Here is a 24,056-nt window from a genome sequence, read left to right as displayed (position 1 = left end):
ACAAAAATAATGTACGATGTGGTTAAAGTTGTTTATCATTTCCTTGTAGGAACCTCTTGTTTTTTTCCGCCGGAGTAAAAGTGCTGAGTTTAGTATATTGTGAGGAGCATGATTCATGTGCGTGGTGCGTTGTGTGTTTTATTTGTTTTCCTGATGGCTGCCGGGAAGCGTCTCTCTCAGGAGGAGTGCTGCACACCAAAAGTGTGACACTGATGGAGCAACTCTGTCTAGGAGGATCTCTTCTGGCTTAAGGAATACGTATTCTACATAACATTTTGTACAGATCTGCATTATGATATGGAGCAGTGGTTTATGTCCTAATGTGTGGCATCATATGTGACCTGTATAAGTGTGAAAGTGAATTAGGATATTACCTTGTTATTTCAAGACACAATGAGTTAGAACGATGATTTCTAGACCATGATGTGGTGTCAATGGTTTTTGTCTAAACTTTTCTCTGTGCCTCCACAGGTAAATCAGCAGAGAGGGCTCAATTTCCACCCTATGGGAGAGAGCCTGGCGTGTCTGGCTGCCAGGTAAGTTTGATATCTGCTATTTACTGCTTCGTGTGGCTCCGTTGGTAGAGCATGGCGCTTGTAACCAGGTACCACTAAGAAAATGTATGCACTCACTACTGTAAGTCGCTTTGGATAAGCGCGTCTGCTAAATGACTATAATGTAAATATAGTGTGGTGAACTCTGCTTGTTTAATTTTCCTTGTTTGGGCATTCTCAATACATTGTTAAAACTAATTGGCGTGTCCAGCTCATCAGATAAAATGCCTTTGTTGGTAGTATAATTAGAGTGAAAAGGAACGTTTGCACCGGAGATGGTTTATGAAGCGAACAAGAAAGCTCATGAGAATATTCTGAGGTGTGGAGGCTTAGAGATAATGAGTGAGTGATTACAGTGGAGCTGCCTGGGCTGAGGAGTTTCTCCGTGCCCTGTGATGTCTAGCAGGGTCTAGCAGGGGCAGCCCGAAACCACAGAGAAACACCACTTTCAGCACCTCCATTAAGCCAGGGTCAGTGAGCACAGCCAAGCTCAGCCCAGATCCCCTCTCACAGCCACACAGATGTTCAACACAAAGGGCTGATTGTGTGCACAAGCCACAGCTCTCTCTCTCTCTCTCTCTCTCTCTCTCTCTCTCTCTCTCTCTCTCTCAGTCTGACATCAGCAAGTCAATGGGGAGAGCTCTCATATTCTCTCTCTTTCCTCCTCTTTCTCTCCCTCGTTCATTCTTCTCTCTGTTCTCCTCTTTCGCTCTCACTCACTGTTTTTCGGACTCTGCCCACTCTATCTCGAGTATCTCTGTATTTCCTTTCCCTCTGCTCTGGCTGTGAGACCAGTAGGAGAAGTTCCACGGAAAATGGCTTCCATCAGGGTCTGCTTCACCCTCCACTGTTCCCAGTACTGAGTGTTTATATTCCACATTATGGTCAATGATATTGGGATTAGGGGTTTGTGAGTCTGGACTTTAAGATTAGGTTTAGGGCTACGTCTGAAAGATGTCTTTAAAAGATAGAGCCCACCTCTTTGGGCTTAACCCAAAGATCAAGGGAGCCTCTGACCTCATCGACCCACTTGTTAACCCACTCGTTTAACCCCAAGCTAGTCATGTGTCAGAGTAGTACCCTTCACCTCTCTATTCCCTCACTGTACACACTGTACACATTACTACTAACAACTATGTGGTCATACAGAGGTCTGCGCTTCCAGTCAGACAGAGTGAAAATATAGCTGATGTAAGTTGAAAGCTCATTTAGTCATTCATAAAAGAGCTTTTGGAGATGGAATGCCAGTTCAGACATTTTGTGTGGGAACTGGGGAATTGATGCAGGCCTGCAGCTGCTGAGATCTGAGGCTGGCAGAGATTCAGTTTGTCTGGTCCTAGAAAAAAAACAGGAAGACCAAAAAAGTAATTTCATTCTTTAGAGAATATTGTGTAACCCTTCTAGTGATTATCGACAGGGCTCCACCGCCGAATCAAGCATGAGCAAAGCATCTCAGGTGCAAAGATTATCAGTTATTGTTTATCTTTTAATGAGCAGCCTGAATGTTCACAACCTCCAAATCCTGGAGATTTCATAATCCATCCACACTAACCTAATAAAAGGTAACAATGTATTTTCTTCTCGGAGGACCAAGAATGGAAATTCGAAACAAACAATCAATCAATCTATCAAGAGGTTGTTTTTTGGAAACTACTGTAATAGCGCCAGATATCTGCCAAACAGACCATCAGTTGTGGGCTTGTCAAGTCTAAGCAAATTGCCTTGCTCAGCAACGGATTATTGCATCATTTGAACGTGATGAAGAACTCCCCATGTCTTATTGGATTAGATATTCAGAGTGTTGTAGCCAGCTGTGGCCCCTTATTCCACTGTTCCTTTTTTACACAGAACATGTCAGTCTCACCATAATCAACCCGTGTTTTAAACTTCCTGGCGTCATCTTTTTGGACAGTTGTTATCTGCACACCAGTAAAAGAAAAAGATCCCAATGTATCCACTTATTGTCTTTGTGGTATGGTAAGGTGTTATTCTGCCTTCATCATAATAGCAGGAAATCTGATTTAATTGAAGGCCTTCAGCATATCATCATCTCTTTCTCTCTCTCTCTCTCTCTCTCTCTCTCTCTCTCTCTCATTGGGAGTGCGGGCATACTGTTCTGTGTGTTCCCATATTGAGTTGGGCCTATGTCCCCAGCGGGATGAGGTAATGAACAGGGCTGGGGTGTGGGGGGAGAAAGAGGGAGAACAGGGAAGAGAGAGTGGGAGAGAGAGGTGTTGCCGTGGCGGCAGCACTCTGTTCCACAGGTAGCTCCTGTGTGCCTCCTGCGAGACGGATTACCCTGATTAAAGTGACAGGATGCAGTTGACAGACGGCTCCCATTATCTCCTCAAATCTGCGTGACATTTCACAGTGGAGATGATCATTGAGATGTGAAGAGGCTTGGGCAGAAAGCCCTGTGATTCAGGAAATTCTTGACATAATAAAGCCTTGTGTCGGGTATTGGGCATTAGCAACATGATTGACTGCAACGTCATTTGATGCAAGTGTGTTATTGGAGTACTAGGGGAGGACATTTTCTCCTTCTCCTTAGACAGTCACACACTGACTACAGAACAGAACAAGCCTTGGCTGTTAAACTCAATTTCACTCAATTCTCTGTCTGTTTTCTTCTTCGTCTCAATTGTCTCTTTTTTTTCTCTCCAGAATATCAAAGATTATGGGTTTAGTTTCATGAAAGCATAACAACATTTTCTGTCATCTTTAAATAGCATTCTGAGGATGTGAAGATATATGTAATCAACAACCAATAAACCCTGGCCTCGCTGAAGTTTCCTATGCTTTACTATGTGTACTGTAGATTACATGGTAATTGATATTTCATCTGACCTCTTGTGGCTCTTGAATGGTTTTTGTTCCATGCAGTAGTTTCTATCAAAGAAACACCAGCTAATATAGCTGGAAGGATTCAATATCATTGAACAAAGGCAGCAGAAGTGAGTCTGGTCTGGTCTGTTGTGCCATGTCAATGTCAATGCAGTGGCCTCTGTGACAGGTTGTCAGTTTGCAGAGCCTGCTTCTCCCCTCATTTCTACTGCAGTAAAGCAGTGGCAAACTTGATTTTCACAGGACTTGATGGCCTTCATTCCAATCTGTTAAAATCATAATCTATGGTATTTTTAGAGTACCACCTCACTGCCATTTTGGTGTTATTGTGAGGGGTTATTTGGGGAAATATTTTGTATTGATAGTAGGTGAAATACCCAGGCAATCCAGATAATAATAATGATGAACATTTTTGTGGAAATTGACCAAGGTCAAAACCTTCCCTCTGACCTACAGTTGAAGTCGGAAGTTTACATACACCTTAGCCAAATACATTTAAACTCAGTTTTTCACAATTCCTGACATTTATTCCTTGTAAAAATGTCCTGTTTTAGGTCAGTTAGGATCACCACATTATTTTAAAAATGTGAAATGTCTGAATAATAGTAGAGATAATTATTTATTTCAGCTTTTATTTCTTTCATCACATTCCCAGTGGGTCAGAAGTTTACATACACCCAATTAGTATTTGGTAGTGTTGCCTTTAAATTGTTTAACTTGTGTCAAACGTTTCAAGTAGCCTTCCACAAGCTTCCCACAATAAGTTGGGTGAATTTTGGCCCATTCCTCCTGACAGAGTATGTGTAACTGAGTCAGGTTTGTAGGCCTCCTTGCTCGCATTATCTTTTTCAGTTCTGCCCAAATATTTTCAATAGGATTGAGGTCAGGGCTTTGTGATGGCCACTCCAACACCTTGACTTTGTTGTCCTTAAGCCATTTGGCCATTACATAATTTTCTGGAATTTTCCAAGTTGTTTAAAGTTACTGTCAACTTAGTGTATGTAAACTTCTGACCCACTGGAATTGTGATACAGTGAAATTATCTGTCTGTTAATGTTGGAAAAATTACTTGTGCCATGCACCAAGTAGATGTCCTAACCAACTTGCCAGAACTATAGTTTGTTAACAAGAAATTTGTGGAGTGGTTGAAAAACGAGTTTTAATGACTCCAACCTAAGTGTATGTAAACTTCCGACTTCAACTGTATGTTAGTTTAATGTCATTGGTTACCGTGTCAATCCACAGCCCTCTCAGTCAATGAAATGTATTTTTAAAGCCCTTCTTACATCAGCTGATGTCACAAAGTGCTGTACAGAAACCCAGCCTAAAACCCCAAACAGCAAGCAATGCAGGTGTAAAAGCACGGTGGCTAGGAACTACTGTAGTGTTTCCTGGAAGCACATGAGGTCTCCAGAGCAGCTCTCTCCTCTGAGGTATCCTCACTCACCTCAACCCTCCCTCCTTCTCCACTTACGGTCCGCAGCAAATTAGACTAATTGGTCAACGTCCTTAATTGGCCTGTTTGCTGGGGACACAACGGTCACTGGAGTGGAGTGGATACTGGCGGAGCCTGGAGGCTGCTGGAACCTTCCAGAGGCTGCCTCAACTCAGTCACATGACACAGTAAACAGGAGAGGAGGGTGCTGAGGACTCAGGACTCCAGCCCACTAATCTGGGCCTGTCAGATCAGAGGCAGGTTTTGGGACAGCTCTGTGTCATCTCGGCTCTCCTCCACTAATTGGATACGTGTGCCTGAGATCAGACACAGGTCCAGCAGGCTGGTGGCCTGGTGACTCCCAGGTCTCTTGGACGGACGTTTTGTCCAGTTAAGCCGGCGTGGTTTTCGGGGGAGCCCACAGATCCTGGGATCAGACTGATGGTTTAATGAGCCTTGAGCTGCCCTCCTCTCACCCCCTACCCCTGCACCTCCTCTCACCCCCCTGCACCTCCCTGAGCCCTCTCCCTTCAAAGAGCTGCTCCTGCAAGTCATGACATGTCCCTGGTTGTGTCTGAAGATGCCCTCAGGCCGTGATCGCTGCTGATCAATATCGTTCCACTGCAGGCTGGAGGAGAGGGAAATCACTAGGTCAGACTGATTGGATGGATTTCTCCTTGTAGTTCAGTGGAGCTGCTAACAGTGGTGCACACAGGAGTACAAAAATGACTGTGTGTATAAAAAAGAGAAACTGAAATGTGTATTAGATTTCTTATGCTGATGCTCCATAACATAGCACCATTTACCAGCATTATAGAACAGTACCATTTTTTTCAGAATGTTTTCAAACGAACATTATACCTTTTGTCAGCTCCACAGGAAGCATTCATTAACACATATCTATGACATTTTGAAAAATAAATATTTTACTGCTAAGTGGACATGCATTAATTGAGGTGTCTGCGCTCATCTGCTGCTGTGAAAATAGTTATTTACTGTCTTTACCGTTAAAGAGATGTATTTTGTCTGAGGGCAGGTTGTTAGTGAATTATGGTAGCATAACACACAGTGGCCCCTTATTCCCACTGGAGCACATCTCCATAAAGCTGTTCAATGGATTGATTCATGGTATTTAATAGATCATTAGGGGAATGGCAGATTCATGGCCAAGTGTTTCACTGATAATATATAACAGTACATAAGATCAACCCCTGACTGCATGAGTAACCCCCCCCCCCCCCCCCCCCCTCTCTCACACTCTCACACACACACACACACTAGTTTCACACTGCTGTTCTCCACTTATCTGTTGTTTCTCTGTTGTCTCCTCCAGTCCAATCTGCGGCCGGACATTGGTCTGGTAAGTCCTGGGCCTGTGACCACATCGGGGAAAACGGCCCCTCCCTTCTACCCTCCCTTCACCGGGGCCAACCCCAGAAGACGCCCCCTACCGGAACCTACTCCCATTGGTCAGTGCCAATTAACCCATACCTATAGAGATACAGAGCAGGGCAAGTTATCAAGTCCCTGACAATGGCATTTTAGTCTAGTATCGTGTTTAGAGCAGTATGTGCTGATCTGTTTTCACTAACTCCATGAACAAGCCTGCAGGAGTCCCTGTGTTTTTAATGGATTAATTACTTTTGCTTAGCCATTTAAACTCCTATTTTAACACTAATAATGATTATCCTGGTGATTTCAATAGATTGCACAACACGCACAAATTGTTTTGCATTTTACATGACAAATTGTTTTTGATTTGACTTGATTGTGTGCAAGAAAGAATGTTTAGGCCAGGGTTGGCATCCTCATCGTTCCCCTCTTTATGCCAGTGCGTGAATGAGTGTTGTGTTGTTTACATCCCACAAAGGCCCATTCTATTGCCTCAATCCTGTTTTATCTTTTCACAGATCCTCTACAAACAAAGAAAGTTCGCAAGGTCCCTCCTGGTCTGCCTTCATCTGTGAGTGGAAGATCATTTCATCTGCCTGCCATGCCTCTCATATATAAATAGATCTCTCAGTGAGCTTAACCAAACACACACACACACAAACAAACACACACACACACACACACACACACAAAGAGAGCTGTTGACATCAATGTCACACAAACTTTGCTGGGATTTTACTTGTTTTCCTTGACTCTTCAAAGACGTCCTCTGCAGTGGTACCTGGTTGATGTGTAAGGGAGCCCATAGCCCTGCCTTGTTGTTTGTGTGTGTGCGTGTGTGTGTGTGTATACTAGAGAGTGTGTGTATGTGTGTGTACATTGGGGTGATTGATTTTGGGGTCTGTCCTGTCACAGCGTGGTCTCCTCAGCTCCTCTCCTGGGACGCAGGGCTATGCGGGGCGCGGGGTACAGAGCTGTCGGAGCGGATCCCCGGCGCTGCTCTTTTGATGTTTAATTAGTCATTATGTAGCCAAACAGGAGGACAGACAGCGATTAATAGTGCAGAATCAGAGACATTTCCATGGGTAATAATCCCGGTGGAGCAGAAGACATTAGAATGCAGAGGAAGTGTGGAGCTCAGCTTGCCTCCGCCTGGGCCGGGCCTCATTAATATGCATAAATCACTAAGTCAGATGTTCATTGTGAAAATCCTGGTGGATTCTCAAAGCGGGCGATTAAGCCTTAACTTCCCAGCCACTGGTACCAGCCGATGCTTTTAATAACATTTTAAAAAATGGTTTTAGCAGAGATCCCTCTTTACTTTTGTGCTGAAGTCTTCTTCCCCAGAGAACAAGAAGGGGGCTTTGATGAGGGTGGCTCAGAGACTGGATTTGCTTTTGGGAGTTGTGATAATCGCGAGCTCCACCGCTGTTCCTCTGAAATCAGATATGGAACAAGACACAGGACATAAAAGAGAGATGTGTTTTGTCTCTGAATTTGTGTTTGAATACTAGTTTGTCAGGAACAGAGGGAGGAAAGCAGCAGAGTGGGAAACGCACGCTGCCTCTCCCCTCCTGAAGTAGGTGAAGGGGATATGGGGGGATGGTGCCAGGAGACAGGGAGGGAGGCAGAGAAAGATTGGTTGCTTTGCGGGGTACATCTCTTTGTGGTGTAAATGGGCGCAGGGCTTTTATTTGTCTCTGCTTAACACATGGGCGCAGGTGCACTATGTGACTCATAACAGTAGAATCAAAGCAGTACAATCCTGAGTGGAATAAGTAGAGGAGCTAATGCAGCTTCTTCTTCTTCTGTCACTCTGTGTGGAGAAGACGAGGCCTGGATGTTGGAGGAGTTAGTCTCTGATCCCAAGACAGAGCCAAGACTTTAACAGGGAAAAAGGGGCTGTTTTTCTCTTATTTTCTCTGGTTGCAGGGAAAGGTAAAGAGAGAGAGCCTGTGGTATGGGTGGTGTGTGGGGATGGAGGTTGAGTAGGCGGTGATGGAGGGCTGGTCTGGAGGCTTTTAGGAGGTGTTGTATGGGCCTGGTGGGAAGTGTTGGGTGAGGAGGTGGAGGGGACATGAGCTGCCATAGCTTGTCTTGCAACTGATTATAGGTGTCTAGAGGTTATATACTAGCTGGTGGGAGGTGTGTGTGTGTGTGTGTGTGTGCGTGGGCGTGCGTGTCCGTGCGTGTACAAGGGTTATCTGCAGGGACCTAGACTGGTTGTGGGCGGCAGACAGCGGTGGTGGAGTTTAGGGGTGTCGAGGGCACAGGCGCACCTGGAGCAGGGTTGCCAAGGGCAGCTGTGCCGTACTGGGTGAGGAGCCTGCAGTGTACCTGTAATGCAGAAATGCAGCTGGCTGCTGAAAGGCTTTTGCGTGTGTAAGCACCCAGGCTTCACCAGAGGCCTGAAGAGCTGCTTGATTAACAAAGTGAACACAATGCTTCATATCATAATTTCCCCTACTGGGAATTCTCTTTTATTTATTTCAAACTATTTTTTTTCCATCCTCACCTAAAAATGGTTGAGGAGGTTTAGATTTGAAGAGCGGTGTGTTTTTAATGAGCGGCTGATGTGTGTATATATGATGTGTGTATATGTAGGATTTATATTGCAATCATAATATTTATGGGAGCACATCCTCTGTGCATTTAGGTTGTTCCCCTGCAGTATATACCAGGATGTGGAGGCCATCAGGGAGAGCCAGCCAGCTGCTGATTGCAAACATTCACATGTTTATACGCCAATCTCATCTCATATACACACTTTTTCCTTAACCCACTTTTGCAGTTCATTTGATGTACATGCTCCTTTTAGGGGACAGGAGCTACTGTACAGATGTAGGATCTTAATTTGATTACTCATTTGTTACTGAGAGTTTTCCTGCACAGTAGGAAATGAAAACTTGTAGTGTTTAAAGTCAATGTTTAAAAAGTCTAAAGTTTGTAATTTCCACTTTAAAAAGTCAAACATGATTTGCCCTAACGGAAAATGTATCAACCCCTACAAAACAGTTTCATACATTTTATCCACGTAATAATTCACATTTCCTGTTGCTGCAGGATTATTATTGTATTATTCTGGCTCAAAGGAAGATCCTACATATGTAGGTGTGTCACCAACTTTGTCAGCCTGAGAAGCACCATTTCCCTCTGAACAGTAGATCAATAGATAAACTGTGTACATAGTAAAATACAAATAAAGTGAGTAATGTGGCACGAACATGATGTAGTACAGGGATCATCAACTAGATTCAGCCGTTGGTCAGGGGGCCGGAACTGAATTACAAATAATATGTTGACTGCAAGAAGCCCAAACAGATATTTGACTAAAATATAATAATTTCAAAGCATGTTGTATATTGGGGAACCCTCATATAGTGTATATGTGCACTGGAGTCCACTAGTCCCAATTCAAACACATTATTTATTGCTTCTGATATTTATATTAAATGTAGAACATAAATTCAGTACAATGAACACAAACACAAACACAAGCTCCTTAGCCATTGCAGATGATCAGAGGTTGACTCTATCGGTCTTAAGTCTTGTAAGGCTGACTTCATGATACAGTGGGCTGACTGTGGTCATAGCTAGATGTATCACTTTGTAAACTGAGCATCGCTCTGAGTGAAGACATAACGGGTTATCATTGGATGGACAGCATGCTGCGGAGCAGGGTTGCTGACGGGCAGCTGTACGGGCACCTGCGTTAAGGGTCCGTCTGACAGGAGGATAGAGGAGAGAGACGCGCCGCGGCGGCAGCTCTGTGGCTCGTGGGGAAAAGCTGTATCTTGTAGGATATTCATGTGTAGCTAGGAGGGCATTGCTGGTGTGTGTGTAAATAGCCAGGCTTTTTTTATGCGCCCTTGTCACTGGCACAACGGCTTGATGTGACACTTCTTCCATGGCTGTGGTGATGCTAGTCTGGAGGAGGGAAAGAAAGAAAGTGGCGGGAGAGGGAGGAGGTGGGAGGCAGAATCAACTCCCTTCAGGGACTTTTGCTAGCGAGAACCCTGGCTGTGAATGACAAAAAAGATTGTCATTTGCTTTTGACAGATCACTCAGACACCCTCGTTTCTGAGAGACTTTCACTTAGCAGGGAAACAGGGACTAGAAGAGAGGAAGTCTGCTTTGCTCCGGGCTCTGAGACTAAGACCCAGGATTTTGCCTCGCAGTGTTTGGGTGAATGACACACAGAGGTTATCTCCTGTGTGTGTGTGTGTGTGTGTGTGTGTGTGTGTGTGTGTGTGTGTGTGTGTGTGTGTGTTTAGCTGAACTCCGAGAGACTACAGCCCCCTTTCATCGATGCAGCTACATGTATTTTGACTAGACAGCCATCTGCAGGCAGAGCAGGATGGTGCAGGAAGCAGAGCTCATTTTGGGTTCTCTTTGAACCAGGGCAGGTCAGGACCTGGCAGAGGGCAGCTCTTGTGAGTAGACGTGCCTTTGGATGAAACGCGTCAGCAAAGCCTTCTGCAAATACAGCCAAACAATCATTGTTTGATGTGGCCCTTTCATGTAGGCACAGTTGTATCGTCTCAAGTGATCTGGATATCCTTGTTGTCTGGCTGTTTCACAGCATCAGATGACTTACCAGACAACAGTCGTTATGTACTGTACCTCAACATTCTTGTATCCATTTTTTTTTTGATTAAGCATTTATTTGAATTTCTCTCTTTTTTAATTCAATAAGGGTTTTAAGAGTATGGTCATTGTGACGTGGTCATGGAATGTGGGTTGACATGGTCCATTTCATTTTCTAAAATCAATTCTAGAATATTAATAGTACTAAACAGAACAGGACTGTCTTTCTGTCTACCTCTGCCTCCTGGCAACAGACCAGCTCCCATCCATCTCTGGGTTGGCATGATGTCCATTATCTCAACACCTATCAGGTCAGCAGGTCAGAGTCAGACCACCAGGGGGCAGTGTGCCAGGCTCTGCTGCTCTGCTCTGACCCCAGTCTGAAGACCCTATGGGGATGAGCTCATTAGATATATGCCCCTCGTTTGCCTGGGATGATCCTGAACAGAGATCCTCACCCCCTCCCTCCCCAGGGCCTTGCCTTGTTGTGTTTATCGGTCTTTGGGTTGCTCAGATTTAACAATGACATGAGAGGCGGAGATAAAGGAGAAGGCCAACAACTCCAGAGGTCCCTGCTGCTTTCATCTACAAGGAGAGAAACAGAGTTAAAAGAACATGAAGCAGAAATGAATGCACACATTAAAGTCATTACTCACATTTCGGCCTGTAGTAAATGATTAATGTAGGGCCTGGCTGCGTGAGTGCACCATGTTAATGCAGACCTTGGTTTTAGACTGCTGCCTGGCAGGCTTGGCACTGTGCTCTGTCAACAATCACTAGTGATTAGGTTAATAGAGTGTGTTAGTTGGAGGTTGTTTAACTCTAAACCACCCCAGAGTGGCCAGTGGGGTATACTACAAAGCAGGATCAATGAGTTAGCCAGCTAACTTGTCTTTTTTGAAAGATATGCTTGAAATGAGTATGGTCTAATTGGCTCAACAACCAAAAACACATCTAAGTTTATCCTTCTTAATGAACCAGAAAATCAATAGTTATTTCTAGTTGTTTATCAAAGTTAGCTGGCTAACTCATTGATCCTGCTTTGTAGTATACCTTCTGGTGTAAGAGAGCGTCAGCAGTGGAGTGTTTCCTCAGAGTGTGTAAGTCAGAGCCATGTCAGGGCGCATTGATTGGATTGGTCCTTCTTGGGTGCCTGGTTGTGCATTGGACCAGTGAAAGACTAGAGGACACTGGCAAGAACACTGACCTACTGTACTAGGCTGAACTGGATAGAGAGGCTCAGTCTTAATGTCGTGGCTCAGAGATAGCCTCCTTCCATCCAGCAGCTTTATTCATGCGTATTGGATCTCTGTGTTTGTGTAGTACACATTGCCGTTGTCGTGACACCCTTTATATTAATACAATTCATTGGTTCCAGAATCATTTTTGATGACTTAGAACAAACAAAGAGACAAGGAAGGAATTCAATGTGATGTTGCTATGGCGCTAGAGCAGTGTCCTATCACTAAATAACTTTATGAACAGTTGTTTGTCCGGGAGGATTTGGATGACAAAGGGCAGAGTTGATGAAAGGGAGTTGGGTGGAGTGTTATTTGGTGGTTCGTAGGGAATGTGGTTCAGATCATATTTGGATGGAAGAGAGAGAGAGAGGGTCTGTGTTTCAGCCTATATTGAATGAACTCACAGAAGTTTAGGGGTGTACTGAAAAAGATCATATGAGGCATGTCTGTGGACTGGAGATCCATGTTAACTCTGGGGAGGGCAGGGTGTCTGTCTGCCTGTCTCTCTGTGTCTGTTTCTCTGTGTATCTCTGTGTCTCTCTGCATGTCGGTCTGTCTCTCTCTCTCTGTGTGTGTGTGTGTGTGTGTGTGTGTGTGTGTGTGTGTGTGTGTGTGTGTGTGTGTGTGTGTGTGTGTGTGTGTGTGTGTGTGTGTGTGTGTGTGTGTGTGTGTGTGTGTGTGTATATATATATATATATATATATATATATATATATATATATCTCCTATGCAGGTCAATCAGTCAGCCAGGCCAGGAGTGGCTCAGCCAGGATTACCATAGCTACATGTACGTATGTCTGGCAGAAGCAGCACTAGAGGAAGTGTATGTTGACTCAGTCACACAGAATGAGTGCTTAATAAATAACCGTAAAGCACCTTTCTGCTTCATACACACATGCAAAGTGTTAGGGAAATATGGTCAGGGGGGAGTTGGAAGAGGAGGAAACGTGTCTGTCGTTAAAGATTCAGCAGTTAGAGATACTCTAACATCTCAAACTGAAGCAGAGCCAGTAGCACTGCACTGTATGCCTGCTCTGGAACAGCCTACAGAGGACAAAATGCCTGTTCTGTGCTGGTTTATGCAGTTGTAAATCATTGGAGTTAAAGTGTAATGAATGTGTAATTAAGTCAAGGCAAAGCTTTGTGTTATAAACTTCTTGTGGGGTTTTGGGCAGATTAAGAACCCCCCTCAGCACCCCCGACCCCCCCGAATAAAAACCAGAGCTTCTTACAGGAAACAATCCCCCCATCCTGTCTTATGACATCATGGCTAAATCCATGCGTGAGATGGAGGTGACCTCAGTGGGTGGATTTGCAGTGGATCTTTTTTAACACCCAAACAAATCCCAGGGGGAAAAGCATGGCCACTGGCTCAAATGTGATTAGAGGGGGGAGTTGTGTGGACAGGTGCATGGCTGGGTGGCTGCCAGTCAGGTAACACTTGGCCCACTTTGACACAGATGCAGACTGGTCCTGTTTCTTGGTGGCTGATGGGTCAGGGCCCGGGCCCAGGTTCAATGTTGATGAAGTGATCGAGGGTGGTGGTCCTGGCTCTGTCTTAAGAAGATTAGTGTTTAGGATGAGAACTGACAGGAAATGAAGTATGACAACATGGGCGTCTTCTCAGTAATACAGCTAATATCTGTTTGTCTGTTAGACAAATGTAAATGATCCCAAAGTGTCCCTGTGTCACAGATCCCTCTGGAACTTTCATTGCGCACACCTGGCCCCTATTCCCACTGATTGTATTTGTATATACAGTGCCTTGCGAAAGTATTCGGCCCCCTTGAACTTTGCGACCTTTTGCCACATTTCAGGCTTCAAACATAAAGATATAAAACTGTATTTTTTTGTGAAGAATCAACAACAAGTGGGACACAATCATGAAGTGGAACGACATTTATTGGATATTTCAAACTTTTTTAATAAATCAAAAACTGAAAAATTGGGCGTGCAAAATTATTCAGCCCCCTTAAGTTAATACTTTGTAGCGCCACCTTTTGCTGCGATTACAGCTGTAAGTCGCTTGGGGTATGTCTCTATCAGTTTTGCACATCAAGAGACTGACATTTTTTCCCATTCCTCCTTGCAAAACAGCTCGAGCTCAGTGAGGTTGGATGGAGAGCATTTGTGAACAGCAGTTTTCAGTTCTTTCCACAGATTCTCGATTGGATTCAGGTCTGGACTTTGACTTGGCCATTCTAACACCTGGATATGTTTATTTTTGAACCATTCCATTGTAGATTTTGCTTTATGTTTTGGATCATTGTCTTGTTGGAAGACAAATCTCCGTCCCAGTCTCAGGTCTTTTGCAGACTCCATCAGGTTTTCTTCCAGAATGGTCCTGTATTTGGCTCCATCCATCTTCCCATCAATTTTAACCATCTTCCCTGTCCCTGCTGAAGAAAAGCAGGCCCAAACCATGATGCTGCCACCACCATGTTTGACAGTGGGGATGGTGTGTTCAGCTGTGTTGCTTTTACGCCAAACATAACGTTTTGCATTGTTGCCAAAAAGTTCAATTTTGGTTTCATCTGACCAGAGCACCTTCTTCCACATGTTTGGTGTGTCTCCCAGGTGGCTTGTGGCAAACTTTAAACGACACTTTTTATGGATATCTTTAAGAAATGGCTTTCTTCTTGCCACTCTTCCATAAAGGCCAGATTTGTGCAATATACGACTGATTGTTGTCCTATGGACAGAGTCTCCCACCTCAGCTGTAGATCTCTGCAGTTCATCCAGAGTGATCATGGGCCTCTTGGCTGCATCTCTGATCAGTCTTCTCCTTGTATGAGCTGAAAGTTTAGAGGGACGGCCAGGTCTTGGTAGATTTGCAGTGGTCTGATACTCCTTCCATTTCAATATTATCGCTTGCACAGTGCTCCTTGGGATGTTTAAAGCTTGGGAAATATTTTTGTATCCAAATCCGGCTTTAAACTTCTTCACAACAGTACCTCGGACCTGCCTGGTGTGTTCCTTGTTCTTCATGATGCTCTCTGCGCTTTTAACGGACCTCTGGTCTCAGTGCAGTATCACAGTGCAGGTGCATTTATACGGAGACTTGATTACACACAGGTGGATTGTATTTATCATCATTAGTCATTTAGGTCAACATTGGATCATTCAGAGATCCTCACTGAACTTCTGGAGAGAGTTTGCTGCCCTGAAAGTAAAGGGGCTGAATAATTTTGCACGCCCAATTTTTCAGTTTTTGATTTGTTAAAAAAGTTTGAAATATCCAATAAATGTCGTTCCACTTCATGATTGTGTCCCACTTGTTGTTGATTCTTCACAAAAAAATACAGTTTTATGTCTTTATGTTTGAAGCCTGAAATGTGGCAAAAGGTCGCAAAGTTCAAGGAGGCCGAATACTTTCGCAAGGCACTGTATGTGCCCTTTGTTCACCATGGTGCTGTCCATTATTGTTAACATGTCCGTTGGTGCGTGTGGGTACCTGTGCTGTGTGTTTCGGGCTTTCGAGCCCTTGTGAATTGCGCAGATGATTACGGGTCTCGTCCCGTGTGTTAATCATTGTGCGCGTGTGTATTTATTCGAGGTACTCCTCGCTCTTTTGTTTGGGTCTCAACCCTGTGTTTTGTGTACGTGTTTGTTTGGTCTTCGTCCCCGTGCCTTTACACTGCACGCCGTAATTTGGACTGAATTAAAAACCCTATTACGCATTCCTGCACCTGTCTCCCGACTCTCTTCATGCCAGCGTGACACCCTGTGTCTGCAGCTACATGTTGTATGCTGTGTTTGTGAGTAGTAGTAATGCGTCTGCTTTTATCAATGTTGAGTCCATCTCTCTTTACTCATTCTCTTTGAGCTTTCATGTTCTTTTCTCAGCCCGGCCTTCTGTGTCTGGACCCGTTTTTGGACCCTTCAAACGTACATTTTCCTTAAAGCATCAACTTGAAACGGGTCCAGATATAAAGTGGTACCAGCATGTGGACCCCAGTGCCTTGGAAGAGTTTAAAAAGAATCTGAGAAGAAAGAGGAATACATAATAATAGTACTGAAGGAAAAACATAATAAAGCCTCGTTTTCTTTGGGAAAGGAGTCTTTCATCTTTCTATAACAATAATGCTCTCAATGAGTGCACAGGACTGTGTTTAGTCCAGGAAGCTTCCACTGGCAGACATGAAAGGCTCCAGGGAGGCTGGATGGAGTGGGCTTTAAAGGCTCTGTACGGCACACGGGTCAGTCCTCACCTCTCGCCTCGCTCTTCCTCCTCTTTCCTTTCTCCTCCTCTCCTCTTTCTCCTCCTTCAATGGAGGCCGACATGGAACAGCAGAGCGGTCTGAGAGTGGCAGACAGTGAAATGAAATGGCTGTGGCTGTTTTGGTTGTACCCCTCTGCTTCCTCCTGGCCTTTGGTGTACGTCTGAGCTTGAGGCCCCCAGGGGTTTAGGAAATGGAGCATCACAGTTCTGTTGCCTGTCTGACGTCAAGGCCCGGCCCCTCTGCAGCTGTGGCGTGTGTTTAACAACTCTCTCTGTTTACAGTCACCGTCGTGACAAGGGGGTTCATTCTGACTATAGGGAAAGTGTAATTGTTATGGAAGCACACAGTATACATGAACATTCTCACTAAGATGTTCTACAACATTCTAAACGTTTCTTTCTCCTTCTCCCTGTCTGTTTTTATGACTCTGTGTTTTCTACCTAAGAAATAGAATCCACATTTAATTTGAGGTTTTATTTTCCCTTCCTATTTTCATTTCCTTGTTGAGAGTCCACTTTCCCATATTGGTTGTTAATTGGTATAACGTTGCGTGTGGGAACAGGTTCAGCTCCTGTCCAGATGGTTGTGTAGAAACCCTATCCCTTCATGTTACCTTACCGCTAGCGGACAAATTCAGTTATTACAAAAACAACCTGTTTAGGATTAAAACCTGTGTGGGAGAGCATGTTTATTGCAGTTATTTACCCAGTAATTTGTTTGCTTTTTAATAATGTAAATGAATGATATCGTGCCCAAAGCTAAATAGTTTTAGTTCAATCTCCCCTGCAGAAAATCTAAATGTTTATTTTGGGGAGTTATAATTTTTTTCTCCTCTTTCTAAATCAGCTCACACATTTGTTTTCTGTCCCATCTCCTCGCTTTAACTTTTTTACACCCCCCCCCCCCCCCCATTCGCCTACCCTCCCCCAATCTGCTTTCCTCTTTGCCTCAGCACTTATGAAGCTTAGTGGGAAGAACCATATCAGCCCCTCCCCTTCTCTCTACCGCCCCCCTAACACTGTGGCGAATGGTTCAGCCCTGTTTTGCATAAGTTTCCTCTGAGTAGATCCATGTGTGAAGGGCCAGCCCAGGACTGAAAGAATTAGTCCCTTTTTAACGGGTTCGATGTATGTCTAGGGAGAAGGCTTGTGTGCTGCTGCTGCCGTGCTCTGAAACAGTACACTTGCTCCAGTCATCAGTATAATAGCCGAAGATATCATGTATTGCGCCTACCCTGTCCCTGGAATGGGCAGCAACTCCTTAATGTATTACTACAACGGGAAATCGGTGAGTTCTGTCTACGGGAGAAAGAGAGAGAGAGAGAGAGTGTGTGTGTCCATGTTTGTAATTGGCCCTCGGGTATGGAATTGCAGAATATTGTGTTGTCCGGCTGCACAGCATGTTTCTCGGCTCTAGAGTATATCACTCCTCTCTGCTTTACTCTCTCTCTCTCTTTCTCTCTCTGTATCTCTCTCTCTCATTTTCCCTCTCTCCTCTGTGGACTGATTTTCCGTTGCTTCAGTTACATCTGTGTGACAGTACCATTTGTTTTTCTTTGCAGTTCAAATAGAGGACTTACTTCATTTCTTTCTCAATATGTTCCAGACATGTTATAGCCTGAATCTGTTAGATGGTTCACTTCTTCTTTTTTTAGCTAACCATGTATGTCAAAACTTACACTTAATTTCAGCACAGACTTCTCTATTAGAGATAAAGCAGAATATAAGCAAGGCACATCAATTGTATATAAGTAGGAACAAATCTCAATATGTGGATGTGTGTGGTTGAAAAAAAGTTCAACACATCATGTTTTTTGTCTCTCACCTCTGTTCGTAGACAGACAGACTGAAAATAAAATTTTTTAGCAGTGAATTTATTTTTACTGGCTGGTTGGTTCAGCACTGGGACTGGGTTGAAATAATAACATGTGGGAGTCTGGGAATGATTAAGGAAAAGAGGCTGCCTGTTAAGGTTAGACTTTCCTGTTTGTAGATTGAGCTCCTAGCACCAGCGTTGCTGTTATTCCATCTGTTTTTAATCACATCGGCATTCTGGACTCTACAGGGAGCCTAATGTGATTCCTGGATTGCTCAGTAAAAAACTCTTTGATTTCTGTGTTCCTGCAAAAACTTTTATTTTATGTGTCTGTATGTGGGAGAGTCTGTAGTGTGCGTGTGTGTGGTTGCGTGCATTTGTGTTTCGGTTTACCTGCCTCTGAGCTAAATTGAGTTTCCTCAGATGTTCGCAGTAATTGTGTCACAGGTGTAAAAGTCTCACTGGCACTGCTGCTGAATAAGAGATGAGCAGAGAAAAGTCTCTTCCTGTTTCCCAGCTCCTCTCCAGAGAGCAAAAACACTGAAACACCCACCCAGCTCCATCCAGAAAGAGAACTCCACCATTCAGAGTCAGGGCCTCATTGGACCTCATTCTCTGATCTTCTCTCCAGAGAGCAAAAACACTGAAACACCCACCCAGCTCCATCCAGAAAGAGAACTCCACCATTCAGAGTCAGGGCCTCATTGGACCTCATTCTCTGAGCTTCTCTCCAGAGAGCAAAAACACTGAAACACCCAGTCAGCTCCATCCAGAAAGAGAACTCCACATTTCAGAGTCAGGGCCTCATTGGACCTCATTCTCTGATTTAAAGAAACCAGGAAGTTGAACATTTCTATACTATTGTGAGATTCACTTTTATGAGGTCAACATGTTCAGGCTTGTGTTTTAGCCCTCCTCATACCCCATTAGGACAATGCCCTTTGTTCCTACAGCACCACAGATCCCTTTGATATTTTTATATTAAGGATTACCAGGAATGTCTTACAGGCCGGCAGAGGGAGAAAATTGGGAACGTGTGGGCAGCATGGGTCAACTTTATGATCCAAAGCAGTCATAAATAAATAAATAAATAAATAACCAACCAATACCAAGCTCTTTATCTTCTCTTCTTCGGAGGAGAGATAAATAGTGTTTATTGTGAGAATAAACAAAACTCACATTTACTTGTTGGAGTTTTGAGAGGGATTATTGTTTTTATGGCACGAGCCTTAAAGTCTTTGATTTCTGTGTTTTTTGACGTATTAAGTGTTTTCTATTTCTGTTGTTTCCTCCAGTTCCATAGAAAATGAGTAACCTAAGCTTTAGAGAATTCAGATATTTGGGAGGATTTGGTGGAGTGTGTTTTTCTAAGGTGTGGCCTTTCCTGTCTAATATCCCTCAAGTGCACTGAGGACTGGACCAAGGAGGCATCCAGTAAATTACTATTTTTCTCAGGAAATATGGAATAACTGTTTACAGGACAAGATAACATCAGGAGTATGAGTTTTGCCGCAGAGTTTAAAATTAATGTTGACAGCTTCCCACGTATATAACACCTGATATCACCTCATTTATCAGAGTCCAGTTGGTCTTTGAAAATTGTGTTTCTTGAGACCTAAATCTTGGAGTTTTTAAGCATCAACAGCTTGAGGCTTGAGATGTCTCTGTTAAAGGGTTGCCTGGTACCAGACTGCAGCGCTCAACATGCCCCATCAGGAAGGTGGTTCTGGGGCAGTGTAGCAGGGGACCATTGTTTTGGAGCTGCGTGCGTGCCTTTTAGCCTCTAAGTGTGTTAGATTTAGACTTGAAAAGAAAGGCCCTCGGGCATGGTTTGATTCCGCATAGTGACGTGCAGAGACAGGATACTGTGTTGACACCAGCAGTCCACTGCTCTCAGCTGTTCTCTTTTGTGAGTTTTTGCTGCGGTGATCATTTATTTTTAAGAGGTTATTTTTGCCGTTGTCATTTGGTGTATCCATATGTTGACAATATAATGTTTTTTTCCATGTGCTGTTTTGATTGGTGTGGGGTCGAGATCAAAGGCGGGTGCTGCAGGCTGGTGATGTGTGGAAAGGTGTGGAGGGACTCATCAGCCCTCTCAGATCAGCCACAGAGAGACGAGAGAGTTGCAGAACGAAGCTCTGCCAAGAACCTACTGTCCCCATTCTCTCCAATCTGACAGTGAAATCTGATGCTTGTTGATATTAAGTCAAACATGAGTAAGCTCAGTGTATGAACCACAAACCCTGAATTAATGATTGCATATGGATTATGATGGCTACAGATATTCTTAAATTAAACGTGATGCGGAAAATATACAGAAACACCCAAACTCCAACAACTGTGCTGGTCCTGCTGGCCCTGCTGGCCCGGGCTCTGAGTGATGTCTCTTTAATTCATGTGGTAGTAAAAGGAAACCCAGGCGGGCCCTCTCCTCCAGAGGCTAGGGGAATGAGGCGCCCGGTGTTTGGGTGTTTTATTAATGCCTTGACTGGCTAGCCCAGTGTGAAGAGGACAATTAGCATCATCCACCGCCATATGCTGCCCATTGAGGCTCAGACTGGGACAAAGCCAGGGCTCCTGTGTGAGGCTAACCTGGAATCTCCACGGGAGTCCCCACACCCTGGGTCACATGTGCGAGCCAGAGGACCCAAGAGATCCCCTCCCTGCTAAACGACATGTACAAAGGGTGCTGGAGTTACACACACACAGCTAATCACATGCTCACACACGCTGCTTGTGGCCCTGTGTGTTGGCTAAGCTGACTGACTGATATGTTGTTCACGTGAGTGAGTATGTGTGTGTCTTTCTCTTGACGTACGTAGTAAAGTGATGACGAATGAAATTTGTTGGGGTTGTGTCTCGTAAATAAGATGATTATACTTCAGTAGGACAGCAAAACATTCTCTCCAAGCCCACTGACACATCTTGTTGCATTAGGAAGCAACCTTTGAAGGTCTTGAAGGGCTCTGTTCACGCAAACAGATGAGTATGCCATTAGGTCATTAAAAAAGGAATTTATGTTGCTGGTGACTAGGGGGGGGGGGGGTTGGGTGGCAGGTCTGGTAGTGATTTGTGCTGCATGGTGATAGTGTTAGGGTTGAGGGACTGGCCCTCTTTGTGGCGTGGTGAGTTCACTGGCTCTCTCTCCCTCCATCTGGAGTGGATGAAGTCAGAGACCACATCACTAATGTTTGGCCTCACGACCCTTTGATCCTCCCACCCAGCCTGGCACAGCCACAGCTGCACAACAGCCCTCTGTGCTTCACCGCTCATCCCCTCCCTCAATCCCTCGCCAGCTCACAACCAGGTAGCAAAATAAAGAAAAGCACAGGCTCCATATTTGATTTTCTGATTTGATTTGTTTCTTTGGCGAGCTGCAATTTGCAGTGTTTTTATGAACGCTTGTGTGTGCTGGTGTCATTATAGTTCCATTAAGAGCTGAGACAATCTGAAATGCAAACACCCCCTGATAATCCAGTCCTCCCTCCACGAGCCTTCCAAATGAGCCCAGCTGCCACACCACTGGCTTCTTAAACTGGCACGGCTCAGTTTGTTCACTACATTCATTAAAGTAGACATGATTCCGGCTTCAACATACAGCGCTACTTTACAAATAACAGTCGTGTGAGGAATAGGGACAAATTTAGGCGAAGGTACTCGTTTGCATCTAATGATGGTTAATGACGCCGTCCTTAATGCACTGGCTTTAGATTGTGATCAACCCACCAGGCGGGGTGGTGGGGCATTAGAATTGGTCCTCTTCAACATCATCCTAATAACTCAACCAAATCATCATCATTATGCTCCTGCCACATACAGAGAACAGTCACAAGTTACATCTTCGAGGATAATGACTAGACTGCCCTATGCACCTGCTGTTGTTATTCATGTTAATAATGTCTGTTTTCTTTTGGCAGGTGTATGCCCCTTCTCCCAACACAGAAGACTTCAACAGAGATTCTCCCTCCTACTCATCTCCCAAACCCCCCAGCAGTATGTTTGCAACCACTTTCTTTGGTAAGTGATTCTGACTTAAGACAGTCTCTGTCATGGAGTCTAAAGAAGCCAGTATTATCTGTTTGTTCAATCTGAGGCGCTGTCTTTGTCAATGTCTTCCCCTGCCTGTTGATAGACAGTGGACCCATGAGAAAATATTTCTGGACAAACATCCTAACATCACACGCAGTTACTCTCTCTGTAGTCACTCTCTCTGATGTCGCTAAACAGTTTCAAATGTTCAGCTCAATTGAGCAATTTCTTTCTTCTGGTAGACAGTATTTCACTGAGCCTGGTCTCAGTCGCCTGTCTTTGAAGGGATCTGGTTGGTTTCTGTTAGCCAAGGGAGGCTTAGTGTTATCTCAGCTGTGTCCAGGACAGGGCTTGTGTTTCAGTTCTTAGACCAGACTGGGAGAGTGAACAACCCCCTTGTGTGATCCAGAAACTCAGCAGAGAGGAGGGGGACTGCCCTCTGTGGAAAGGTCTCTCTGGGCTCGCATAATCAAGCTGTGTGTTGTGGTTTGTTGTTGTGGTTTGCTTCATGGCTGTTCAGGCATATTGCATTTTATGTCAACTTGACTGGTTATTAAACTAAAGCCATTTAAATGTCTGCCCTCTCCTGGAATCAAATCCAGGATGTCTCTTCAATTGGTTGATCCTTTTGTTACATGAGTCATTATACTGTAAAGAATAGGGATGAAACTCAAAACAGATCCATTTCAACTCAACTCTGTTTGTTGTCATTAGATGGGTCCCACAACTCTTCTGATCCGTGGAATTCCTCCAATGGGATCAACCAGCCTAGTTATGGAGGAATGCTGGGAGGATCTTCATCTCACATGCCGCAGTCAGGAAATTACGTCAACATGCACTCACATGACCGCCTGGTAAGCAACCCAGCTAGTGATGTCTCAATGTTTCCCCTACCTATTCTTAGACAGTCTACCACCTCCCTGTTAAGCTCTATTGCCCCATGCTCATTAAACATTTGGCTTGCATTGGTTTCAATTGAATATTTGTGGTGTGCAATATTGCAGCCCATAATATTGCCCACCCTGCCTACAGAAAAAGTCTGGCTACGGGAAACACTGTGACTGATGCGTATTCAGCCTCCATGTCCTGTTCTGCCCCATCAGAGCACATCCCCTCCTCTCTGCTGAGCCCGTAGTGAGAGTGATTGTTTTGAGCTGTGGCCTGGCTATCTCTCTATCTGATGTTGCTGTCTGGGCAGTATCTGTGTAAGACACGGCTGACCCCCTCTATCAGTGTTTCATCTGCTCTGCTCTGTCTGCCCACTGTGTCTCACTGGGACTCACAGGGAGCCTGCAGCTGCTGCCCAACCAAAGCCCTCTGTCTGTCTGGGCTCCACATTCATATAACCTCTCTTTTATCAAATGATATTTTTTCACCACGCACAATGCTATTCTTACCACTGAACAAGTGTAGGCACACACAATATTGCATTGTCCTGATGAACAAGTGTTTTGTCCTCTTTCTCTTTCAGAATTACCCTCCACACTCTGTATCGCCGACAGACATCCATGCCAGTCTTCCTCCAATGTCCAGCTTCCACCGCAGCAACGCCAGCACTTCACCATTCGTTAACCCAACACACACCCCGCCTATCAACACCACCGATGGGGTCATGGGTACGGTGAATATTTAGTTGATCTACTCTTAAATATCAATAGGCGAGATACATTCCTATAATGATGTTATCTTCTTTAATCTATACTCTGTGTTATTAATGTCCTCTCCTTGTTTCTGTAGTTGCTGCAAATCGAGGGAATGCCACTGGAAGCCAGCAGACTGGAGATGCACTGGGCAAAGCTTTGGCTTCGGTGAGTATAGTACACCCCTGTTGTCCTCCGGGTAAATGGGAAAGCCTCAAAAGAGATAGAAACCATGTTACAAATCCACAGAGGTTGTTTGTTGGGAGTAAAGCCCTATTGGTTTACTGGTAAAG

At 44.5% G+C, this 24,056-nt stretch overlaps 1 protein-coding gene across 5 annotated transcripts in view; it reads left to right on the top strand.

Annotated features, from left to right (window-relative positions):
• The window catches only part of LOC110526419 (transcription factor 12), a 101,810-nt gene that overhangs the window by 59,558 nt on the left and 18,196 nt on the right, over nt 1–24,056 (top strand). For 4 of the 5 annotated variants that reach the window (XM_036980810.1, XM_036980809.1, XM_036980812.1 and 1 more), the window contains exons 6-12: nt 472–536; nt 6,167–6,302; nt 6,744–6,796; nt 22,012–22,111; nt 22,838–22,977; nt 23,595–23,739; nt 23,861–23,931. In XM_036980810.1, coding sequence (XP_036836705.1) covers nt 472–536; nt 6,167–6,302; nt 6,744–6,796; nt 22,012–22,111; nt 22,838–22,977; nt 23,595–23,739; nt 23,861–23,931 — 710 coding nt within the window. Of the gene's footprint in view, nt 1–471; nt 537–6,166; nt 6,303–6,743; nt 6,797–17,322; nt 17,564–22,011; nt 22,112–22,837; nt 22,978–23,594; nt 23,740–23,860; nt 23,932–24,056 lie in introns of those variants that run through there. The other variant, XM_036980813.1, reaches the window with a different exon arrangement.

Source organism: Oncorhynchus mykiss, chromosome 6, assembly GCF_013265735.2.
Source record: "Oncorhynchus mykiss isolate Arlee chromosome 6, USDA_OmykA_1.1, whole genome shotgun sequence".
In the NCBI taxonomy this organism is placed as follows: Eukaryota; Metazoa; Chordata; class Actinopteri; order Salmoniformes; family Salmonidae; genus Oncorhynchus; species Oncorhynchus mykiss.
The sequence above is the reverse complement of the archived record's forward strand: the minus strand, read 5'-3'. Positions and strand labels throughout refer to the sequence as shown.